Genomic DNA, 24,541 nt, shown 5'->3' with positions numbered 1-24,541 from the left:
ATTCCTCATGCATTAGCTTTGCTTTCATAATCCTCTATCAGTTCTCTGATCCATGAGCAGGAGAAAAAGAGTATAACAGGTAAGACTGCCTTTTTAAAGTTGTTTTAAATGCTTTACGTGACTGAGAAAAGAAAAAAAAATTGCACATTTTATTGTTGCAGTTTAAATTTCATTTCTGTGACAACTAAACATGGACCTGAAGGGATAAATGTGTTTTGTTTTTTGTTTTGTTTTGTTTTGTTTTTCCTGTTTGGGGTATTTTTTTTCTGAGTTTGTATAGAGACCGTGTGATGTACTGGTAATCTTGTCAGGGTACAAACTTGGTCTCATTTTGTTATTTGGTTTATTTGTGAACCATGTACTTGCTCTTCCTCCCAGAAACATAGCTTATAGGCAAGGTTAATCCAGTGTTGGCGATCCGTGTCCTAACACAGCACCTGTAAGTTAATACACGATCGTTCCTTCCAAGGATGGATTTATTACTGTTGATAAATTTTTATTGTCTTAGAGGCATAATGGGTATAAAAGTATGTTGCTTTTAAAATTAAGTTATATGAAAATATTATGAATATGTGTATTTTTGCCTGGAATGAGTGATTTTTCAAACTTTCTGTATTTGGTGGGCTGTCCATCTTGTAATGGTAGGGTAAATGGTTCTGTAGGTAATAGAGCAGATCTTGGCTGAACTCAGTTTGTCTTTTGGAGGGTGGACAAACCAGAGGAAGATTGTTTAGTTTGTATTACAGTGAACTGTCTCTCCTGTCCCACCTCCTCTTTAAAACCCTCAACTAGTAACCTTTAGGTGATGGGAAGTGTGGGGTTATAATTAGTATCAGTAGTGCCACTGATAGCAAAGAAATTCATAACGGGAAGAATTACATTTTAATCAAGTGATTGAACTTTTAGAAATTATTATTACCAACCTTCACTAGTTATTATGTAATCATTGGATGATAAACCACCCTTGACATAATCTCCTAGCATCCAAGATGGGAGATGCGTGGTCTGTGTAGAGTATATGGTTTTGCACGAAATGAAATCCATCTAGTCTTGTGATTGCTGCAGTTTAATTTGTCCTGTAAACCACCAGTATTTAATACTTAAAGTACCAGTGGTTTGGTTTTTTTTGTTCCCAGTATTGGGCATTGCGCCGGGAAAACCCTAAATACTGGAGCTACAGAGTTAACTCTAAAAGTACTTTTATTGGTTTCTAGAAACTGGAAGAAGAGAAAGGCAAAAAAGAAAAAGAAAGACAGGAAATTGAGAAAGAACGGAGAGAAAGAGAGAGGGAGCGTGAAAGGGAACGAGAAAGGCGAGAACGGGAACGAGAAAGGGAAAGAGAACGTGAACGAGAAAAGGAGAAGGAACGGGAGCGGGAACGAGAACGAGATAGGGATCGAGACCGGACAAAAGAGAGAGATCGCGATCGGGATCGAGAGAGAGAGCGTGACCGCGATCGGGAAAGGAGCTCAGATCGGAATAAGGACAGGAGTCGATCAAGGTAAGGCACTGTTAAAATTACCGTTTTCCTGATAGAACTGGAGGTTAGCCCTCCCTAGGACCATTTACATTTATGTGATGAAAGAACTTCGTCAGCCTGGCTTACTGTCTTCCCACACTTGTAAAACATAGGTTAAAGTAACAGTTTTGTACTTTAGGGTTAGTTTTTGTCTGAAGCCAGTTTTTTTTTTTTTTTTTTTTTTAGCTGCAAAATTTGTTCTTTATTCATCAGTGTCTCTACTCTTGGTTGCAGAAATTTCCATCCCTCCCAGTCGCCTATGTATCAGCTGGGGTAAACAGGAGGGCCAGTTAGGAATTCTGTTATGTAATAAAGGAAGAGTGCTTAAATCAATGGAACCAAGGTTCTGAGCATTTCTTTGAGCTATGACCTCCTTGGGCAGTCAGGGGAATCCCCTTTCACCAGGCGCTGGGCTCTCGCACGTGTGGATGTAGTCTGGCTGTTCTGTGTCTTCTGGTCTCTCTTTTAGGATTAGTTGTGTTTGTTGTATTTTCAAAAATATATATGTTTTTGGGAGGAGATTCCCACTCTTCTACTCACGCCGCCCTCCTGAAGCCAGTTTTTACTGAGACCCAGACCACACCAACTAAACCACCTAATAATGTTCTGGGCAGACATGATTTCCTGTTGTCTCACTGCATAAGTGGGCATTTTTTTCTATTCATCAAGGCTCCATGTACTCGGAAATCAGCTAGCACCACTGCTTTTAGCCACACTCACCTCCTAGGCTTAAATTTTCTCTGTCTGTATTTATGGCTCCTAGTAATTTCACCTGGTTTTTCTTTTCTTTTTAAAAATTTCTTATTTATACTGAATTCATTTGATGAATTGTCTCATATTCTTCAGGATTGTGGTGGAGCAAAAATTACCAAAGGAAGAAAGTAAAGGAGGGAAGGGAGGGAAGCTTTTTTTTTTCCCCCTACCAGTCTAGTTTTCAAATACAGATTTCTGTGTTACAGATATTCCAGCTGCTTGTGGCTTAAAGTGATGTCTGCTTTAGGTCAGTCCACCAGTTGCTGGAACTAGCAGGCCAGTGCTCTTAATCTGTAGTGGGCATTAATATTCTTCCCATCCTTCCTCCCCTAGAATTACCATTATACTCCTGAATAATGATTATTGAGAATTTGACGTGTAAAAATCAGTGTATTTATGCTTTATTACAGATATGAGTCCATAAACAGTATATTATTTCATATATACACATATATTTGTATTTAATTACATCTGTGGCATCATACGGTGTGTGCTGTGCTGTTTGTTTTTATCATTCTGAATTAAGTATTTGAGAACTTTTCATTGCTGATGGGTGTGGTTCTAATTTTTTTTTAATTTTTTTTTTTTTTTTTGAGAGGGCATCTCATATTTATTGGTCAAATGGTTGTTAACAATAAACTTCAGTATAGGGGGGTCAATGCTCAATGTACAATCATTAATCCATCTCAAGCCTAATTCTCATCAGTCTCCAATCTTCTGAAGCATAACGAACAAGTTCTTACATGGTGAACGAATTCTTACATAGTGAATAAATTCTTACATGGTGAACAGTACAAGGGCATTCATCACAGAAACTTTCGGTTTTGATCACGCATTATGACCTATAAACAATCAGGTCAAATATGAATATTCGTTTGATTTTTGTACTTGATTTATATGTTGATCCCACATTTCTCCCTCTATTATTATTATCATTTTTATTTTTAATAAGATGCTGAAGTGGTAGGTAGATGCAAGATAAAGGTAGAAAACATAGTTTAGTGCTGTAAGAGGGCAAATGTAGATGATCAGATGATCAGGTGTGTGCCCATGGACTAAGTATTAATCCAGGCTAGACAAGGGCAGCAAGACATCCACGGATGCAGAAGATTTCTCTCAAAGCAGGGAGGGTGAGGTTCTGAGCCTCACCTCTGTTGATCTGGTTCTAATTTTTAATGCAGCGTGTCAGAATACCCTTTTTTCCATACCTTTGCAGCACCTTTATTCCTTGATCACTGGTGAGGTAGACTATTTTCTTAACATGTTTATTTTAATTCTTTGAATTTTTTATATGCAAGTTTTATAGTTCCTTTGTTTTCTGAGATAGTGGTAAGGATTAACATTGAATTGAGAATGCAATTCAGAACTTTGGGCTTGAATTATATTCTGTGTTTTTTTTGACAAATATGGAGGAGTTTACAGTTCTGTAGAAATCAGATGCTAAAATCACACTGTGAGTTTGTATATTCATAAAAATGACCTTGTTTTTTAAGAAAAATAGAGTTAACATTTTTAAAATAATTTGTTTACATAGAGAAAAGAGCAGAGATCGTGAAAGGGAACGGGAGCGGGAAAGAGAGAGAGAGAGAGAACGGGAACGAGAAAGAGAACGGGAACGAGAGAGAGAGCGAGAAAGGGAACGGGAGCGAGAGAGAGAGAAAGACAAGAAGCGGGACCGAGAAGAGGATGAAGAAGATGCATATGAACGAAGAAAACTTGAAAGAAAACTCCGAGAGAAAGAAGCTGCTTATCAAGAGGTAAATTGAGGAAATGCTTTTGCTCTTAACACTTGGTATTTTCTAGATTATGTGCTAATGTACTAGATTAGTCAAAAATTTTAGAATCCTTTGTGTATATTTTTAAAGCTTTGATGATTTCTGTTTTAGCGCCTTAAGAATTGGGAAATCAGAGAACGGAAGAAAACCCGTGAATATGAGAAAGAGGCTGAAAGAGAAGAAGAAAGAAGAAGAGAAATGGTAATATTCTGGGTTAAAAATAAGTGAATTTTAAAATAAAAGCAAGATAAAATCTTCACTGTTAAATAGAAGTGACTTCATAATTAAAATGTATGAGCTCCCAGTATAATTTGTTACATAGTTCACGTAACCTTAAGACAACTTTACTGAAATCTTTCTTCCTGTTTTTCACATTTTGTTGCATATAAACAATTTATTTTGGCATACTGTCAAAGTGAGTTTGTCACAACAAGAATTCATAGAACGTTTGTTGATTAAGAATCTACATTGTTGAATTTGAAGAGGCTTTGATGACGTTCTTTACTGGTGTATATTTGGTAGTGGTGTTGTAAGGCCTCATTTTATAAATCGAAATTGCTGTCTTCTGTATATAACATTTGTAAATTAGTTTTTCTTTGTTACTATATTCTTTAAACTTCATAATAATCATAAAAGTCTTTTTGCATTTACACGTTTTGATAAATGAATACTGAAGCAATTGGCATAGGTTGTTACTAAGTAAAATGACAGGTAATTTATTTTATCATAGTATTTACTTCAGTTGTGTGCTCCATGTGTTCTATTTTTGCAGAGTTTCATGAAAGTTTCTTTATCTCCAGTTTGGACATAATTATTCCAAAAACTTATTGAAGTTAGGAATCTTCTTCAGATAGCTTTTGAAAATGAGACATAGAGGGAATTTTTGTAAGTAACCAAAATGATACATGCAGCAACTAGATAGATGGGTTTTCTGGATAGTAGATTCTCTAATGTAATAGAATTATTTAAGATAATTTTAATTTACTTGATTTGTAGCTCCCATCCCCCAATTTTTTTCTGATCTCTAGGTTAAAAAGTAGGAAGGGAACCATATAGTAAGAGACATAATTATTTGAAGAAATGTTTGCTATCAACAACATTGGGGGGAGTAGATTTGAAGTGATTCTCCTTCCTAAAAGCCAATCTGAAACCTGTCTTTCTAGAGAAAATTTTCTGATAACTTTTTTGTTTGGGAGCTTTAAAAAAACCCCAGTTATAAAAAAAAGTTACTTCTTATAAAATGTTCAAGTAACAGAAGTACATGATTTAAAAAGTGAAGATTTCTACTCTAGAGTGGTAACTTACGTTTATATTTTAGTATATACCTTATAGGCCTTCCTGTATTTTACTTTGATATTTGTAAGCAATGTCATTACTACCTTACAATCTACTTTAATTCATTTGACAAGTTTTGAGTATACATTATGTCCCAGCTTTATATTAAGTACTGGGCATACAAAGTAACTAATATTTCTGACTTCGAAAGAAGTGTTTCAGAGAAATGTCAGAGGAAGGTAGTTACTGTAGTGTGTGTGTGTGTGAGTGTTTAAGATCTGCTAAAGGTATGTTCATAGTATTTTGGGAATGCAGAGGAAGAAAACTAATTCTGTCTGGGGGGAGGAGTTGGTCATAAATGGAAGGTTATGTTGGGAAGTCTTTAGAGGTAATGTATGAACTATGTGACATGAGTTAAAGTTTTACTGTGGTCAGAAACCTACCCTTATCTCCTTTCTAAATAGATTCAGCGATTGATGTAAGTGATACAGATATATATATACTATGTTTTTATATATAAGTGATAATAGATATAACTGCTATTAAATATAATAGATTTGTATTTGAAATTCCAAACCTAAGAGTAAGAAATGTATAAATTTTTATGGTTTGTGTACTCAACGTTGATAGGTCTCACCTTTAGATTGATGCTTGAATGTGATTTAAAATTTTAATCCTGTATTTCGTAAAAACTACTTTTTGTAGCATCATCTACCTACAAATGAAATATAAAATACTTCTGTCAAGTTGACAGATTTGGTAAGATAACTTGCAATTTTGTTTCTTGGTGTGCTCAGGTTTCATTAGAAAATATTACTGTAGGAACCCATGTTTCTGGCTTCCCTATACATTTATAATTAAGCTCATTTTTTCTCCTGTTTAAAAAATATATATGTATTATTTTACTTGGGCTGATTATATTCAGAGAGGAAATTTACTATAATGTTTTCATTTCAGGTAAGTTAAATCTGACTTGTTTTACAAGCAAAGGATGAAAAATACTGAATGTAATTTTTATTTAGTATATGAAGCATATGAGAATTTTTAAGTTCAGATGGTGTGGATAAGATCTGTTCCTAAAAAAATGGGAGTGGTAGTCCGAGTGACTTTTATGTTAACCTTGCATGCTTTTTCCTCATTTCCTCAAAGGCAAAAGAAGCAAAACGACTGAAAGAATTCTTAGAAGATTATGATGATGATAGAGATGATCCCAAATACTACAGGTAAAGAAGCCTTGCTTTATGAACTCACACTTTCAGTTTTTTATTAGCTGTAATTTCCCTTATCTGCCAGAGAGTATAAACTCATTCGGTGGAATAATAAATAAATCTTCACATCCTGTCTTGTAATCAACCCAATAACTGATAGGCTGTTTTCAGGGTTGGAGTGCTGTTAGAAAGAGAGTCAACATTCTATGCATGTTTTTGGGTGGGAAGTACATAATAGTATTATAGCAAATTGATTTTTTTTCATGTGTTTTAAAGAGGTCTAATTTTTATATCAAGTTTTAACTAATCTTCATAACTATCTAAGGTGGTCTAGAAATTTTTGTCTTCAAGTAGTGTCGTTCAAATTTTTGTCTTTCAAGAGTGCTGTGGAGTGATCTAAATGCCCCCCACCCTGTACCCCTGCCCAATTGCTGTATTGTTGTGAGGCCTGCCTTCCCTCATCTCTGTGTTCCCTTGGCATTCCTATTCTCATTCTAGTACTTGTGGCACTATGGTAAGAAAAAAAGTGCCATGTGATGTGATCTTATTCTGTATATGATCTTATACTTAATGACTTGTTTGAGTTCATTCTCTCACTGCCACCCTAAATTTGTTTTCAAAATAAATTAAAAATGCTTTTACAAACAGCTTTTCATTTTAAAAAGCAAGACTTTGTCATAGGACATGGCATACCCTGTTCTTTTTTTTTAATTTTTTTATTAAGGTATCATTGATACAATCTTCTGAAGGTTTCACATGAGCAACATTGTCGTTACTACATTCGCCCATTTTATTAAATACCATCCACCCACCCCCACCACCCCAGTCACTGTCCATCAGCACCACTGTCCATCACCATTACTCTATTCTCTCTCCATTCCAAACTGTAATTTCTTTGAGGGTATGGGCAATATTTTGATTTTTTTCCCTCCCTCATGTACCTGACATCCAGGCATGTGGCGAAGGCTTTTAATGTACAATTTAATACACTGGAGCCAAAATAATTAAAATATTGGAATTAGCAATTTAAATCGAAAGAATGCCAAGGATTTGATTTAGTAGACAATGCAAAAAGTCAGTAAAATGAACCAATATAATAAGCTGCTGGATATAATCTCTGCTTTTTGTTGATTCAGCACTACTTCTTTCTGCAATTTTTTTCCCTCCAGAGGAAGAATTGACTTAAGTTGAAGATACAGAACTATTCTTAGTGGTATTACTACTATTCATACTAATTTGGCAAAACAACTTGGCAAAAAATAAATTATGTGTTGGTTCTTCCCTGTGGAGTAGGAATACAAAGAGAGCCTTCTACTTGTTTCAAAAACTTACTCAGAATGGCTTAAGAATGAGGCATGGTGATGAATGATAAGACAATGCTTATTAAACATTAACATGTAGAGAGCATGCTGTCTTAGGTGTTCCGCAGATAAAGAAGATAGTCTTCAGTCCCTTAGCATGCAGCTTTTGGTATTGAAAGAATGTGCTTTTTGAGATGTGTAATAGTATGATCTGAGTACTAAATAAAACCTATTTTAATTTACTTCTGCAGAGGAAGTGCTCTTCAGAAAAGGTTGCGTGATAGGGAAAAGGAAATGGAAGCGGATGAACGGGATAGGAAAAGAGAGAAAGAAGAGTTAGAGGAAATCAGGCAGCGTCTTCTGGCAGAAGGACACCCTGATCCAGATGCAGAGCTCCAGAGGGTGAGATACTATAATATCCATAACAGCATTCTTTTGAGATTATCATGTCATCTTAAGCAAGCCAGCTATGATATAGTTTGGTTTCTAGGGGAAATGCACTTTTCGGTCTATGCATCTTGTTATTTGGGGAGAGGATATCAATCAGTACCTTTACATTGTTTTATTATACAAATCATCAGTATTAGTTGATTTACAACTTTAATTATTCTAAACTGCCTCTAGATATTTTACTCCTTTATTTCTTTGAAATAAGTTAAATGAATGCCCTTTAATGAAACTTCTCTGGAAACCTGTCCTTCCTACAATATGATTTTAGACTTAATGACTTGTTTGAGTTCCTTCACTCGCTGCCACCCTAAATATGTTTTCAAAATAAATTAAAGATATTTTCATGTACAGCTTATCATTTTAAAAAAGAAGACTTTGTCATAGGACATAGCATACCCTGTTCTTTTTTTTTTTTATTAAGGTATCATTGATATACAGTCTTCTGAAGGTTTCACATGAGCAGCATTGTGGTTACTACATTCACCCATTTTATTAAGTTCCCCACCCCCCACCATTCCATTGCAGTCACTGTCCATCAGCTGTAGAGTCACAACTTGTTTTCTCTGTGTTAATACTGCCTTCCTTATGATCCCCCTACATTATGTGTGCTAATCATAGTGCCCCTTAATCCCCTTCTCCCTCCCTCCTCACCCTCCCTACCTCTTTACCCCCTTCTCTTTGGTAACCCCTAGTCCCTTTTTGGAGTCAGTGAGTCTGCTGCTGTTTTGTTCCTTCAGTCTTGCTTTGTTGTTAAACTCCACAAATGAGTGAAATCGTTTGGTACTTGTCTTTCTCTGCCTGGCTTATTTCACTGAGCATAATACCCTCTAGCTACATCCATGTTGTTGCAAATGCGTACCCCGTTCTTGGATTTAAATGGAGTGTGTTACTTTAGAAAAGTTATTCATTCTTAATATCATGAATAGAATTAATATTATAAATTCTTCATGATTGACTTTTAAAAACTTGTTAGATGCTATTTGTTAACAGAAACTATGTTTTCTTACATGTTCCTTTTTCAAAATGAACACATTTTTGTCTTTAAGTAGTCATATGAGTAAATAGAAAGTTCAGACAATATAGAACACAATAATGAAGAAATTAAAAAAAAACTGTCTGATCTCTTATCAGCCAGGTATAACCAATATAAATATGTGGCTATTATACATATATCCTCCTCACACATGTTTTATAATTTGGATTATAATTTACATGCTGATTTCTAATGTGTTTTTAAATCAGGTATAATCTGCCACCCAGAATTTTACCAGTTTATAATAACCCTTATATCTTTTTTCATAGCCTTCATTATGATATATCGTCAGTCTTTTAGATCCTTACCATTGGAACATTTAGGTTTGGCATGTTTTTATTTTTTAATTCTCTGACTACCAGTGAGTTTGAATGCCTTACAGATTGTTTAATGGTCATTGATTGTACTTTCTTTGTGAGTTGATGATTAGATGATGTTATGTGTGTCAGGCACAAATTTTTTATTTTTATGTAGTTGAGGATATGTATTTTTATTTTTTTTCCTATTTTCTGTTTTTCTCAGAAAAATTATCAGTTTATTCTCATCCAAGATTTTATAATGGTCTTATGGTGATTTCTTAAAATCTTAGTAATTTCAGGGAAAGTGTTAATTTTGGTATAGGCCTTTTCCTCTCAAATTCTCGTCTCCCACACTGTTTCTTCCTTTCCCTCTTCATGAATACAGAAGTGACTACCACCCTCAGCCATTACCTAGAAAGAACAAATGATTATGTATGACCACACTGAGGATTTGAGTGACTGCTTATGTATTATTTATACTATGCTAAAACTACGGGTTGTAATTTCTTAAATAAAAATTTCATATTTATTGAACTAGTCAACTATTGTGAATTTTGAATTAGCCACCTTGCGTATTTACCTTTGTTATCTCTAAAAAGTTTATACAAGCCCCTGAAGAATGGCAAATACATAAACAATATCAAAACTTTTTTTCAAAATACTTAATATACTCTCTGAATTTATTCTGCTTTCTGATTTTGGAAACAGGCAGTGTTTTTTTATTCCTGATGATAAAGAAATAGAAATTTTATGAAAGATATGTAAAACAAAAATCCAGTTGAATAGAGCATAGTTGTGGTCTAAATTAATTAGATTGTTTTTGGATTTTTTTTTCTTTAGATGGAACAAGAGGCAGAGAGGCGCAGACAACCACAAATAAAGCAAGAACCAGAATCAGAAGAAGAGGAGGAAGAAAAGCAAGAAAAGGAAGAAAAACGAGAAGAACCCATGGAAGAGGAGGAAGAGCCAGAACAAAAGCCCTGTCTCAAGCCAACTTTGCGGCCCATTAGTTCTGCCCCATCTGTTTCCTCTGCCAGTGGCAATGCAACTCCCAATACTCCTGGGGATGAGTCTCCCTGTGGTATTATTATTCCTCATGAAAATTCACCAGATCAACAACAACCTGAGGAGCATAGGCCAAAAATAGGACTAAGTCTTAAACTGGGTACGTTAGCATTTTCTTCCTTCTTTCCTACAGTTTTTCCCCCTTGCAAATACCTAAATTTTTCCTAAAGGAAAAAATTAATTTGTGCTGATAGGTAGGTAGATAGAAGAATATTCAAAAATGCCTCTCTAGCTCATGATTGTTTTCATAGTTCTACTAGTGCTCCTATATCTGCAGCTGCCTCGAGTTCTGAGAAGTGAAAAAAGTTAAATTTTCTAGCACTTATGAGTGGTGAGTTATTTTTTACAGTTGGGATCCTTCTCTTAAGATTTGTGAAAGTATATTTTGCACTGCTTTTGAGGGATGGTGGGTTATAAAATACATGATTTGAAAATTAATCATCATGCTAATGCAGTATTTTTACTATAGGTGCTTCCAATAGTCCTGGTCAACCTAATTCTGTGAAGAGAAAGAAACTTCCTGTAGATAGCGTCTTTAACAAATTTGAGGACGAAGACAGTGATGATGTACCCCGAAAACGGAAACTGGTTCCCTTGGATTATGGTGAAGATGATAAAAATGCTGCCAAGGGCACTGTAAACACTGAAGAAAAACGTAAACACATAAAGAGTCTGATTGAGAAAATCCCTACAGCCAAACCTGAGCTCTTTGCTTATCCACTGGATTGGTCTATTGTGGATTCTGTGAGTAGCAAATTGTATTGCATCATTTTATTGGAAGTGCTTTTGAATGTAACATACTAACACAGGTGATTCTGTTAATGACAAGTAGGGATGGTAATGTGCCTGGAATCTTGACATGGCCAAGGAGTTCAGTAAATTATTAAGGAAACTCTTGGTGGTGCTTAAAGTCTTCACAAACTACAAAGAAAATTTTAGTTTGATAAATACCTTAGTTCAACTTGTGAATGATATTACTGCAGTTCAGTCTTAAGAAAAATCATGTGGTTAAAGGCTTTTTAATGAATGCAATAACAAGCTCTTTTTAATTTAGTAACATGCTTTATTTTGCAGATGTTGATGGAACGACGAATTAGACCATGGATTAATAAGAAAATCATAGAATACATAGGTGAAGAAGAAGCTACATTAGTTGATTTTGTTTGTTCTAAGGTTAGTCTTTTCTTTCTTTCATGCCCAACATTTGTTTTATACTTTAAAATACTAGATACTTCATAAAATAAAGAATCCCACAGAGCCAAGTCCATCATTGTTTAGTTCCATTAAGAAATTCATGGTTACTTAAATGAGCCCTCCAACCTATTTCAGAGCTCCACACTGTGGGCTTTCATTTCAGAGGGTCACGGTTGCCACTTTTGTTGTCCCCCTGCCCCAAGAATGCCTTGCCACCTCCTCGTCTTAATGGTTAGAATGCTGCTGAAGTACAGTTGAGGTTTTCTGGCAATAGCCAATAGCATATCTTATCAATTTTGATCCATCCTTTGGAAGAGAAACAAAATAGTTTCCACCATAGAATAATAGGGTTCCCTGATTGATTACTATGTGCGAGGCTTCGCTCTTAGCAGTTACTATGTTAAGCATTTTTTAGAACTTATATTTCTTTAAACTTACTGACAGTCTTAACTCACTCATCCCTATTTTATACATGAAGAAATTGAGGCTTAGGGATTGATTGTGTTTTGACCATGGTGATATAATAAGTAGCTGAGCTGAGCCTCTTAAACTTGTGATCTTAATTAATCACTTAGGTACACCACCTTCTTTCGTTGTCTCCTGAAAGCAAAGTCTTACCTCTAATAAGATAGTTATTATAGCAAAGCACCGTATTTCTGTAAAGGAATAACTGATTGCATTTTAAGGAAATGCTTTTTTCCCACTAGTACAGTATGGATCTTTTAACATTAAGAATAGCAAATTAGGCTGCCCTCTCCACTTTTAATTGTTATAGCATTAAAACTTAAAAATCAATCTGAGTTTGAATTAGAAGATATATACTGTAGTGATTAGCATCCCAGAGTATGAACTCAAACTTCCATTGAAGAGAAATTCTGAGAACTAAGAAATTTGTAGAAAGGTTCTTCAGCCACAAGAAATTCCCATGCTAGTCTGAGGGTACTTTAAAATTTCTTGTGTATATTGATTTTTTTGTTTGTTTTCAAAATAACAGTTATTTTTTTCTTTTAGGTTATGGCTCATAGTTCACCTCAGAGCATTTTAGATGATGTTGCCATGGTAAGTTAGAAATTCATCTGTTAATTAATTTCTGTGTGAACAAAACTAACTTCTTATTTTGATTTTCTACAAATGTTTGTTCCAGAATCTTTCTTTTTATAGGCCTGAAGTAAAATTTGAAATTGCAATCAAAGAAGGTTAAAGGTACCCACAGCAAGGTATCATTAGGCAACACTAAAGTTAGGGTTTTCTTTTTTCCAGTCTCTACCTATCCCCTGCCTTTGGTATTTGTATGTAGAAATACAAATCATGAATCTGTTCATTCATTTAGACAATTTCTTAAGTGTTTCTTTGGTAGAGCAACATTCTAGAAGCATAAAGTGGGATACCTTCCCTTAAAGAACTAACTAGGAGACAGGTATACCAATATCAATTCTATAGTATATTTGCTGTAATGGGAACATGTAAAAAAGATGGGACAGAGGAGATAGAGCATTTGATGGTATTGAGAGCAGTTAGGAAAAATATCACAGGAATTACCATCTAAAATGAAACTTGAGGATTGTATAATTGTTTTGTCACTTGGCTTGGGGTCTCTTGGGTTGGCAGTAGTTAAATACCAAATCTCCAGTTGCATTTGATTTGGATACAAAGTATGGCTGCATTTTTCTAACATTGTGATTTTGTGAGAAAAGAAAAATTGATGGTAAAGACTAGTGGTTGAATGGGGTGTGAGCTCCAAGTCATGAAGAGAAGGAAATAACATCAGAATAGAACTGGTGGTTTGAATGAACCAAGGACTAGTCATTCCAGTGATATTGTGGGATGTGTGTTGGAATGCAATAACTGGAAAGAGAGGTTATAGTCATAGAGTAGAATGTTTAGAAGTACAAGTGGCAGATGAGTTCAGATGATGGCAAGGTGCAAAATATGGCAATGGGAGAGTGTCTGGGGCAGAGTTGTTGTCATTGTTTAGATTGTCAATGAACTTTAAGCCTGGGTCATACACATAGTAACTGAAATTCCTGCCTGTGGAGACCTGGGGAGAAATACAGGAAACAGATGCAAGAGTGCTCATTTAATGTGGTTGAAAGATTGGGTGTTTGCTAAACAGCTGCTTTTGGACTGAGAGGGTAGGGTAGTGTAGTGAGATCTTTTGAACCTACTTTGACATGGTGTTTGCAAGATAGAAACTGAAGATACAGCAGTTTCCCCTCACCTGTGAAGACGGAAGCTTTGAAAGTTAGAAATTCCATTAGGGCTACAAGAGTGTCCGGGTCTTTATGTGACATACTAGGTTTTCATTTAAGGCAAGGAGATGGAAAAGACCAAAGAAGTTGAGAATGGTTAGTACAGAATGGATAGGGGTCTGGTCCATAGGGCACAGTGGGAAGGCAGCAGTGGAAGATGTGTTGGAGGAAGAAGAAACAGCAAGCATGATAATAAGATGACAGATGACTGAGAGAACTAGCACTGTGAGCTGCATCCAGAGTTGTCAGGGAGGGGCACAGTGGGGCTCCTATCCAAAGGGAGCTCTGAGGTTGCTATATTTATGTCCAGGCATTATATGATGTTTAAAGCCAGGTTTCTCTCTTGCCAGCCAGCCTGCTGGCTGCTGCTGTTTAGAAATCCTGATGAAACATCACTGAAGTTTGACTGCATAGTGCCGGAGCCTCCAATAAAAGGAGATGGGTGAATAGATCCCAATCCTTGGGAATAGACTCTGAGCATCCCTCACCCTCCAGCCTCTTAAGGCTATCCTTTGGGTAAAAAGAGGATTTCATAGTTAGGCATGAGTTAAAGAATTTGTTTAGAAATCAGTATTGTAGTTTTTGGCCTTGGAGAGTTGTAGCCACTGTCCGTGAGATATCATGTGTCCGTGTGAATACATTTTGATCTGTAGCAGTATTCTGATATTTGGAGTATAATTAGTTCAGCTCTTTACTCCTTAATCACTTAAATTCCTTTTTTTTTTTTGGTATCATTAATCTACAACTACATGAGTAACATGTTTACTAGACTCCCCCCTTCACCAAGTCCCCCCCACATACCCCATTAGTCACTGTACATCAGCATTGTGAGATGCTATAAAATCACTACTTGTCTTCTCTGTGTTGCACAACCCTCCTTGTGCCCACCACCACCACATTATACATGCTACTATTACGTAAGGCCCCCTTTCTTCTCCCCCACTTCTCCCTCCCTTCCCACCCATCCTCCCCAGTTCCTTTCCCTTTGGTAACTGTTAGTCTATTCTTGGGTTCTGTAATTCTGCTGCTGTTCTGTTCCTTCAGTTTTTCCTTTGTTCTTACACTCCACAGATGAGTGAAATCATTTGGTACTTGTCTTTCTCCACCTGGCTTATTTCACTGAGCATAATACTACCCTCTATCTTCATCCATGTTGTTGCAAATGGTAGGATTTGTTTTCTTCTTATGGCTGAATAATACTCCATTGTGTATATGTACCACATCTTTATCCATTCATCTATTGATGGACACTTAGGTAGATTGTTGCTTCCATTTCTTGGCTATTGTAAATAGTGCTGCGATAAACATAGGGGTGCATCTGTCTTTTTTCAAACTAGGCTGCTGCATTCTTAGGGTAAATTCCTAGAAGTGGAATTCCTGGGTCAAATGGTATTTCTATTTTGAGCATTTTGAGGAACCTCCATACTGCTTTCCACAATGGATGAACTAATTTACATTCCCACCAAGCAGTGTAGGAGGGTTCCCCTTTCTCCATAACCTCAACAACATTTGTTGTTCTTCATCTTTTGGATGGAGGTGGTATCTCATTATGGCTTTAATTTGCATTTCTCTGATAATTAGCAATGTGGAGCATCTTTTCATGTGTCTTGGCCATCTGAATTTCTTCTTTGGAGAAGTATCTGTTCAGCTCCTCTGCCCATTTTTTGTTTTGTTTTGTTATCATTAATCTACAATTACATGAAGAACATTATGTTTACTAGGCTCCCCCCTTCACCAAGTCCCTCCCACACACCCATTATAGTCACTGTCCATCGGTGTAGTAAGATGCTGTAGAATTCACTACTTGTCTTCACTGTGTTGCACAGCCCTCCCTATGCCCTCCCCTACATTATACATGCTACTCGTAATGCCCCCTTCTGTTTTTCACTGCCCTTATCCCTCCCTTCCCACCCATCCTCCCCAGTCCCTTTCCTTTTGGTAACTGTTACTCCATTCTTGTCCTCTGCCCATTTTCTAATTGGATTATTTGCTTTTTGTTTGTTGAGGTGCATGAGCTCTTTATACAGTTTGGATGTCAACCCTTTATTGGATCTGTCATTTATGAATGTATTCTCTCATACTGTAGTAAGTCTTTTTGTTCTATTGGTGGTGTCCTTTGCTGTACAGAAGCTTTTCAGCTTGATATAGTTCCACTTCTTCATTTTTGCTTTTGTTTCCCTTGCCTGGGGGGCGTTGTGGTCATGAAGAAGTCGCTCATGTTTATGTCCAGGAGATTTTTGCCTATGTTTTTTCCTAAGAGTTTTTATGGTTTCATGGCTTACATTCAAGTCTTTGATCATTTCGAATTTACTTTTGTGTATGGGGTTAGACAGTGATCCAGTTTCATTCTCTTACATGTAGCTGTCCAGTTTTGCCAGCACCATCTGTTGAAGAGACTGTCATTTCCCCATTGTATGTCCATGGCTCCTTTATTGTCTATTAATTGACCATATATGTTTGGGTTAATGTCTGGAGTCTCTGTTCTGTTCCACTGGTCTGTGGCTCAGTTCTGGTGCCAGTACCAAATTTTCATGATTACTGTGGCTTTGTAGTAGAGCTTGAAGTTGGGGAGCGGGATCCCCCCCACTTTATTCTTCTTTCTCAAGATTGCTTTGGCTATTTGGGGTCTTTGCTGGTCTCATATGAATTTTTGAACTATTTATTCCAGTTCGTTGAAGAGTGCTGTTGGTAATTTGATAGGAATTGCATTAAATCTGTATATTGCTTTGGGTAGGATTGCCATTTTGACGATACTAATTTTCCTAGCCAAGAGCATGGGATGAGTTTCCATTTGTTAGTGTCCTCTTTAATTTCTCTTAAGAATGTCTTGTAGTTTTCAGGGTATAGGTCTTTCACTTCCTTGGTTAGGTTTATTCCTAGGTATTTTATTATTTTGGATGCAGTTGTGAATGGAATTGTTTTCCTGGTTTCTCTTTCTATTAGTTCATTGTTAGTGTATAGGAAAGGCACAGATTTCTGTGTGTTAATTTTGTATCCTGCAACTTTGCTGTATTCCGATATCAGTTCTAGTAGTTTTGGAGTGGAGTCTTTAGGGTTTTTTATGTACAATATCATGTCATCTGCAAATGGTGACAGTTTGATTTCTTCTTTACTGATCTGGATGTCTTGTATTTCTTTGTGTTGTCTGATTGCCATGGCTAGGACCTCTAGTACTCTGTTAAATAACAGTGGGGAGAGTGGGCATCCCTGTCTTGTTCTCGATCTTAGAGGAAATGCTTTCAGCTTCTCGTTCGGTATGATGTTGGCTGTCTGTTTTTCATATATGGCCTTTATTATGTTGAGGTACTTGCCCTCTATACCCATTTTGCTAAGAGTCATTATCATGAATGGATGTTGAATTTTGTCGAATGCTTTTTCAGCATCTATGGAAATGATTGTGTGATTTTTGTCCTTCTTTTTGTTTATGTGGTGGATGATGTTGATGGATTTTTTAATGTTGTACCATCCTAGCATCCCTGGGACGAATCCCACTGGATAATGGTGTATGATCCTCTTGATGTACTTTTGAATTCGGTTTGCTAATATTTTGTTAAGTATTTTTGCATCTATGTTCATCAGGGATATTGGTCTGTAATTTTCCTTTTTGGTGGGGTCTTTGCCTGGTTTTGCTATTGGGGGTATGCTGGCTTCATCGAATGAGTCTGGAAGTATACCCTCTTCTATTTTTTGGAAAACTTTAAGGAGAATGAGTATTATGTCTTCTCTGTATGTGTGATAAAATTCTGTGGTAAATCCATCTGGGCCGGGAGTTTTCTCTTGGGTAGTTTTTTGATTACTGTTTCAATTTCTTTGCTGCTAATTGGTCTGTTTAGATTTTCTGTTTCTTTCTGAGTCAGTCTTGGAAGGTTGTATTTTTCTAGGAAGTTGTCCATTTCTTCTAGGTTTTCCGGCTTGTTAGCATATATTTTTTTGTAGTATTCTCTAATAATTCTTTGTATTTCTGTGGGGTCTGTCGAGATTTTTCCTTTCTCATTCCTGATTCTGTTGATGTGTGTAGATTCTCTTTTTCTTTTTATAAGTCTGGCTAGAGGCTTATCTATTTTGTTTTTATTTTCTCAAAGAACCAGCTCTTGGTTTCGTTAATATTTTCTATTTTATTGATCTCAATTTTATTAATTTCTTCTCTGATCTTTATTATGTCCCTTCTTCTGCTGACTTTATGCCTCATTTGTTCTTCTTTTTCCAGTTTCCATAATTGTCACTTTAAAGTATTCATTTGGGATTCTTCTTTCTTCTTTAAATATGCCTGGATTTGTACATACTTTCCTCTTAGAACTACTTTCGCTGCATCCCACAGCGAAAGTCCCACAGTTGGGACTTTGTACTGTTGTCATTTGTTTCCATATATTGCTTGATCTCTATTTTGATTTGGTTATTGATCCATAGATTATTTAGGTGCATGTTGTTAAGCCTCCATGTGTTTGTGAGCCTTTTTGCTTTCTTTGTACAATTTATTTCTAATTTTATACCTCTGTGGTCTGAGAAGTTGGTTGGTAGAATTTCAATGTTTTTGAATTTACTGAGGCTCTTTTTGTGGCCTAGTATGTGGTCTATTCTGGAGAATGTTCCATGTGCACTTGAGAAGAATGTGTATGCTGCTACTTTTGGGTGTAGAGTTCTGTAGATGTCTATTGGGTCCATCTGTTCTAGTGTGTTGTTCAGTGCCTCTGTGTCCTTACTTATTTTTTGCCTAGTGGATCTGCCCTTTGGAGTGAGTGGTGTGTTGAAGTCTCCTGAAATGAATGCATTGCATTGTATTTCCTTGTTTAATTCTGTTAGTACTTGTTTCACAGATGTTGGTGCTCCTGCATTGGGTGCATATATATTTATAATGGTTATATCCTCTTGTTGGACTGACCCCTTTATCAATATGTAATGTCCTTCTTTATCTCGTTACTTTCTCTGTTTTAAAATCTATTTTGTCTGATACTAGTACTGCAACACCTGCTTTTTTCTCCCTGTTGTTTGCATGAAATATCTTTTTCCATCCCTTGACTTTTTTTATTCTGTGTGTGTCTTCGGGTTTGAGGTGAGTCTCTTGTGAGCAGCATATAGATGCATCTTGCTTTTTTATCCATTCTGTTACTCTGTCCTTTGATTGCGGCATTCGTTGCATTTACATTTAGGGTGATTTTTGAAAGATACGTACTTACTGCCATTGCAGGTTTAGATTTGTTGTTACCAAAGGTTCAAGGGTAGCTTCTTTACTATCTAACTGCCTAACTTAACTCACTTAGTAAGGTATTATAAACACAGTCTGATGGTTCTTTATTTCTCTCCCTTATTCCTCCTCCTCCATTCTTTATATGTTAGGTGTTTTATTCTGTGCTCTTTGTGTTTCCTTTGACTGCTTTTGTGAGTAGCTGATTTTATTTTTTGCCTTTAGTTAGTATTTGGTTAGTCTGCTTTCTTTGCTGTGATTTTATTTTCTCTGATGACATCTTTTTTGCCTTAGGAGTGCTTCCATCTAGAGCAATCCTTTTAAAATATCTTGTAGAGGTGGTTTGTGGGAGGCAAATTCCCTCAACTTCTGCTTGCCTATGAATTGTTTAATCCCTCCTTCATATTTAAATGATAATTGTGCTGGATACAGTATTCTTGGTTCAACGCCCTTCTGTTTCATTGCATTAAATATTTCGTGCCATTCTCTTCTGGTCTATAAGGTTTCTGTTGAGAAGTATGATGATAGTAGCCTGTTGGGTTTTCCTTTGTAGGTGACCTTTTTTCTCTCTCTGGCTGCCTTTAATACTCTGTCCTTGTCTTTGATCTTTGTCATTTTAATTATTATGTGTCTTGGTGTTGTCCTCCTTGGGTCACTTCTGTTGGGAGTTCTGTGTGCTTGTGTGGTCTGAGAGGCTATTTCCTCCCCCAGTTTGGGGATGTTTTCAGCAATTATTTCTTCAAATATACTTTCTATCCCTTTTTCTCTCTCTTCTTCTTCTGGTAACCCTATAATGCAAATATTGTTCCATTTTGATTGGTCACACAGTTCTCTTAATATTCTTTCATTCCTGGTGGTCCTTTTATCTCTCTCTGCGTCACCTTCTCTGCGTTCCTGTTCTCTGATTTCTATTCCATTAATGGTCTCTTGCACCTCGTGCATTCTGCTTTTAAGTCCTTCCAGAGATTGTTTTATTTCTGTATTCTCCCTCCCAACTTTATCCGTTAGCTCTTGCATTTTTGTCTACAGCTCCATCAGCATGGTTATGACCTTTATTTTGAATTCTTTTCCAGGAAGATTGGTTAAATCTATCTCCTCAGGCTCCCTCTCAGGGGTTGTCTGGGTTATTCTTGTCTGTATCAGATTCTTCTGCCTTTTCATGGCTATAGAGTTAGTCGTGGGCAGTTGGCGCGTGTGTTAGCTGGGAGAACAAAATCCCTTCCTGCTTGGTGGTCGCCTTCCCCTACTTGGAGCAGCTTCCAGTTTTATTTCTTGAGCTGCCGTGGGCAGGGCAGCCATCTAGGTAGCCCAGAGCCCTGCGGAGAGAGGCAGGTGCACTGGGTGTGCTCTCCTGCGGGATTGGCGACCCTTCGCGCCCTGTCCCAGCTTTCTCTGTCTGTGCATGCCTGCCTGGCCTCTGAGTCTGGCCCGGGTGCCTGTGTACAAGGCTCTAGGCCGTTGTTGTGGGCGCAGCTGCTCATGCTGCACCCCTGCTATGGTGGGGCCGTGCTGTAGGGGAATAGATGGGAGGCTGTTTATTGCTGTGAGCGGCTTCCAAGCTGTGTTGCCTCCCAGGTGCTCGGGCGCCTGAAATTCCCCAGGTTTCCCAGCTGCTGGGCTGAGTGTGCTGGGACGCTTCTGTCCAGGTCTGAGGCCCCTGTGCCTTTAAGACTTTAAAAAAGCACTCGGTTTGGGGTACCACCTGCGGGGACCTGCTTGCAGATTTTATTGTTCCATTTCCCTAATATCCAGAACACCACTGAATGTGTGTCTGTGCTCCCAGTGCGGATGACTAGGGCTGGGTATTTAGCAGCCCTTGGCTTCCACTCTCCCCTCTCCAACTCCTCTCGTCTCGCGGGGGAGCTGGGGTGGGTGGAGCGCTCAGGTCCTGCCAGGCTGCAGCTTGTATCTTAGCCCCTTCGTGAGGCCAATGTAGATGTACCCTGGCTGTTGTACTGTATCTTCTGGTCTCTCTTTTAGGAATAGTTGTATTTGATGTATTTTCAAAAATATATGTGATTTTGGGATGAGATTTCCGCTGCCCTACTCACGCCACCATCTTGGCTCCTCCTCGGGAATCATTTTTTAAGACATGTATAAATGTATAGTATTTGTAATGTTAATAAAAGTAACAGGGAGAATATAAGTTGAGTCAGAAAAGTATAGTGGTGTCAGTATTTAGTAATTTCTGAAATTTTGCCAAATGCTCTTCTTTTGGTAATTTACATGTACTGCTCAATACATTCCTCACACGCCAGATTTCCTTCAAGTCATTTATTGAAAGTACATGTTTTTGGTAGATAAAAGCCTTGTTTTAGTACCAGCTGCGACTGTTTGGAGATGCTGATCATTGCTTATCTTAACAAATGGTACTGTTTCTTCTTTTTCTTTTTTAGGTACTTGATGAAGAAGCAGAAGTTTTTATAGTCAAAATGTGGAGGTTATTGATATATGAAACAGAAGCGAAGAAAATTGGTCTTGTGAAGTAAACATTTTACATTTACAGTTCCATTTCAGATTTCTTCTTTCCCACCCTTTAAAGGACTTTGGATTTTTCTTTGTCTTCAAAGACATTTGTGAGGATCTGTAATTTTTTTTTAATGTAGAAAATGTGAATTTTTTTGTCCTCTAATTTGTTGATGCCCTGTGTACTCCCTTGGTTGTAAAGACATCTGAATCCTACCTTGGTTCTCTTTATACTCACCAGGTACAAAATACTGGTATGTTTTATAAGCCGCAGCTACTGTACACAGCCTATCTGATATAATCTTGTTCTGCTGATTTGTTTCTTGTAAATATTAAAATGACTCCCCAATTCTTTTGCAGAATTGCACTTAATATTGATCTATACTGTACAGGAACCAACATGAACAATTTTAATTGAAAGAATACCAATCACACCCTTACCCTTTCCCCTCTTGATCAGAAATGACAACCCCTCCTAAAGGCATGGAACTTAAAATTAGATTGCAAAAATTAGGAGACAATCCCTTCCTACTGTGTCTTTGTATGAATGTGTTTGTGTGAATGTATGTGTAAGAGTCTTAATTTTCCCTACTTTGCTTTGGAGGGCTCCCTTAAACATTTCCTAGTTGAAGAATAGAATTGTAAGGGAAACATGGTATTGTGTCAACCCAGTTGTCTGGTATAATTGATTATTAGTCTCCCAGTGGGTGGTATACTCTCTTGTGGCAAGCAGCAGTCTGTTGAACAGAATGGCTTTTTCCTGTTGATCTGTCTGCTTAAGCCTCTCTTTTAGAGTGTGAGTGAATCCTAGTGACTTTCACCTCTAATTGCATTGTCCGGAAATGAAGCAGATCCTTAGATTCTGGAGAGCTTTATTTAATGCATTTTTGCACTAACTGATACTTAGTTTATTTTGGTGTACCCCTTTGTTTAAAAAACAATCTGAAAAGCATAAGTGAAAAAAATCCTTTTTAAAAATGAAAGGCAAAATTTAAGTAATTTTACAGACTAGGAAAGTGTGACAAATTTAATAGAAATTTAGCATGCCAGTCTGCAAAGTTTACATCCTATATTTGAGGATAAAGTAAGTCATTTAAAGCAGTTACCACAATTTGTGTTTTCACTTATTTTTTGTAAAGATTTTATATCTTGTGTGTACATATCCACACACCTGTTTACCTCTGCTCATTAAAGTCTAAAAAATATATTGATGATCTTCCTAGAGATATACATGGAGCTTTTCTTCATTGTAGGTCAGAGCTTCACCAGGGAGCAAAATTATCTGAAAATGTAGTAAGTTTTAAACAGTTCTTAACACAAATTAGGTGCAACCATTCCCATGTCTGAATATTTAATTTAAAAGAAAAATAAAGGTTGGGGTGGGGAGTGTTAAAAAAGTATAACTGAGCTTGAGTTACTAGATTTTTTAAAAATTACATCTTAAGAGAACATTTGAAAACACTGTTCTTAACATTGGGCTATGACATGGTTCCATTATGTAAATTAACTTCAGATATTAAAAATGTATATATTTGATCTTGGGGACTCATTCTTTCAGAGTCTTGTTAATAAATAAATGGCATATAATTGTGCAGTGCATACTGGAAACTTGACTTGAAAAGATGGGCTAAATTTTTGATGAACTTGATGTTTGTAAGTATTAGTAACTGAAGATCAAAGAGGCCATTTGCCATATTTTGGATTAATCTGTACACCTATGGAGATACACCTCTTTTAGTTTTAATATTTTCAGTTCTCAAATTCTCATTTCTCAAGGGAAAATTTCAGAAATATGTTCCTTGACTTTTACAGATTTCATTTACTACCTTTTCTCAGATTGACTCAAAGCCTAACACCTTGACCAGTTTATTATGCCTCTCTATCTTGCCTTTATTATTGCTTCTAAGGCATTATATGAGATTGTTTTTATTTAATATTATCAAGGAAATTTATTCAGATGGATTTAATTTCCCTTACTCTGGTCTCTCTCCAAGTGCTCTCACTCTGTTTATCTTAAAGGGCCTTTATCTGGAACCCTTGGGGCATACACATCCAGTGAGATTTGTGTCAGGACTCCAAATTCATTAACATTTCTGCAGCAGACTGAGAATGATCATAGTCACTGAGTTAATAGCTTAATGTTAGTTCAAGTCAGATTTTGCCACCAAACTTAAAGGTTTTCAGAGTTTGTTTTTTTCAGATTTGCATGTTAATTGGACGTGTATAATTGGCATATTCTAGTGTTGGGGATAGTATATGGGAACATTTCTAATAAATGGCTTGAGCTTTCTGACCTGTTTTTACCATTTGCCCATTGATTAATTTCAGTTTGGAAACCTTAATCTGTATTGTTCATTCAAGTTGTTACAAAATTAAATGAAAGTCTTGAGAACCATTCTTGATCTGGCAGTTAGTAAGTCAATACATTTCTTCTTTACTTGGCCCTATAAACAAAGTAATTTTAAATATGTACATCTGTCTACAGGAGAAAGTAGTTATTCTCAAACTTTAATATGTACCTGCATCACCTGGGGAATGTTGTTATAATGCAGATTGATTTAGTAGGGCTAGCATGGGTCCTGAGGTGTTTTCACGTATCAGCTCCCACGTGATGCCAGTGCTCACTGATCCAAGGACTACACTTTGATTAGCAGTTCATCTACTTAGTACAAGTTTCCCTCATATCAGATATAGAGCATTCCTATGAAACCTTCTTTAAGCCAAGATGGCATATAGCTGTTAAGTTTATATGTAAAAACTTTTGAGTGTTCC

General features: G+C 36.7%; 1 protein-coding gene across 2 annotated transcripts in view; it reads left to right on the top strand.

The window, feature by feature from the left end:
* The window catches only part of RBM25 (RNA binding motif protein 25), a 65,000-nt gene extending 40,931 nt beyond the window's left edge, over positions 1 to 24,069 (top strand). For both annotated transcript variants that reach the window (XM_073242160.1, XM_017676573.3), the window contains 10 exons: positions 1,215 to 1,501; positions 3,807 to 4,029; positions 4,159 to 4,248; positions 6,472 to 6,545; positions 8,083 to 8,233; positions 10,454 to 10,778; positions 11,148 to 11,422; positions 11,753 to 11,851; positions 12,884 to 12,931; positions 21,700 to 24,069. In XM_073242160.1, the coding sequence (XP_073098261.1) occupies positions 1,215 to 1,501; positions 3,807 to 4,029; positions 4,159 to 4,248; positions 6,472 to 6,545; positions 8,083 to 8,233; positions 10,454 to 10,778; positions 11,148 to 11,422; positions 11,753 to 11,851; positions 12,884 to 12,931; positions 21,700 to 21,792 (1,665 nt within the window). In that variant the 3' untranslated portion in view covers positions 21,793 to 24,069. The remainder of the gene's footprint in view (positions 1 to 1,214; positions 1,502 to 3,806; positions 4,030 to 4,158; positions 4,249 to 6,471; positions 6,546 to 8,082; positions 8,234 to 10,453; positions 10,779 to 11,147; positions 11,423 to 11,752; positions 11,852 to 12,883; positions 12,932 to 21,699) is intronic.
* Positions 24,070 to 24,541: the final 472 nt, after the last annotated feature.

The sequence above is a fragment of the Manis javanica genome, chromosome 8, assembly GCF_040802235.1.
Source record: "Manis javanica isolate MJ-LG chromosome 8, MJ_LKY, whole genome shotgun sequence".
Taxonomy (NCBI): Eukaryota; Metazoa; Chordata; class Mammalia; order Pholidota; family Manidae; genus Manis; species Manis javanica.
The sequence above is the reverse complement of the archived record's forward strand: the minus strand, read 5'-3'. Positions and strand labels throughout refer to the sequence as shown.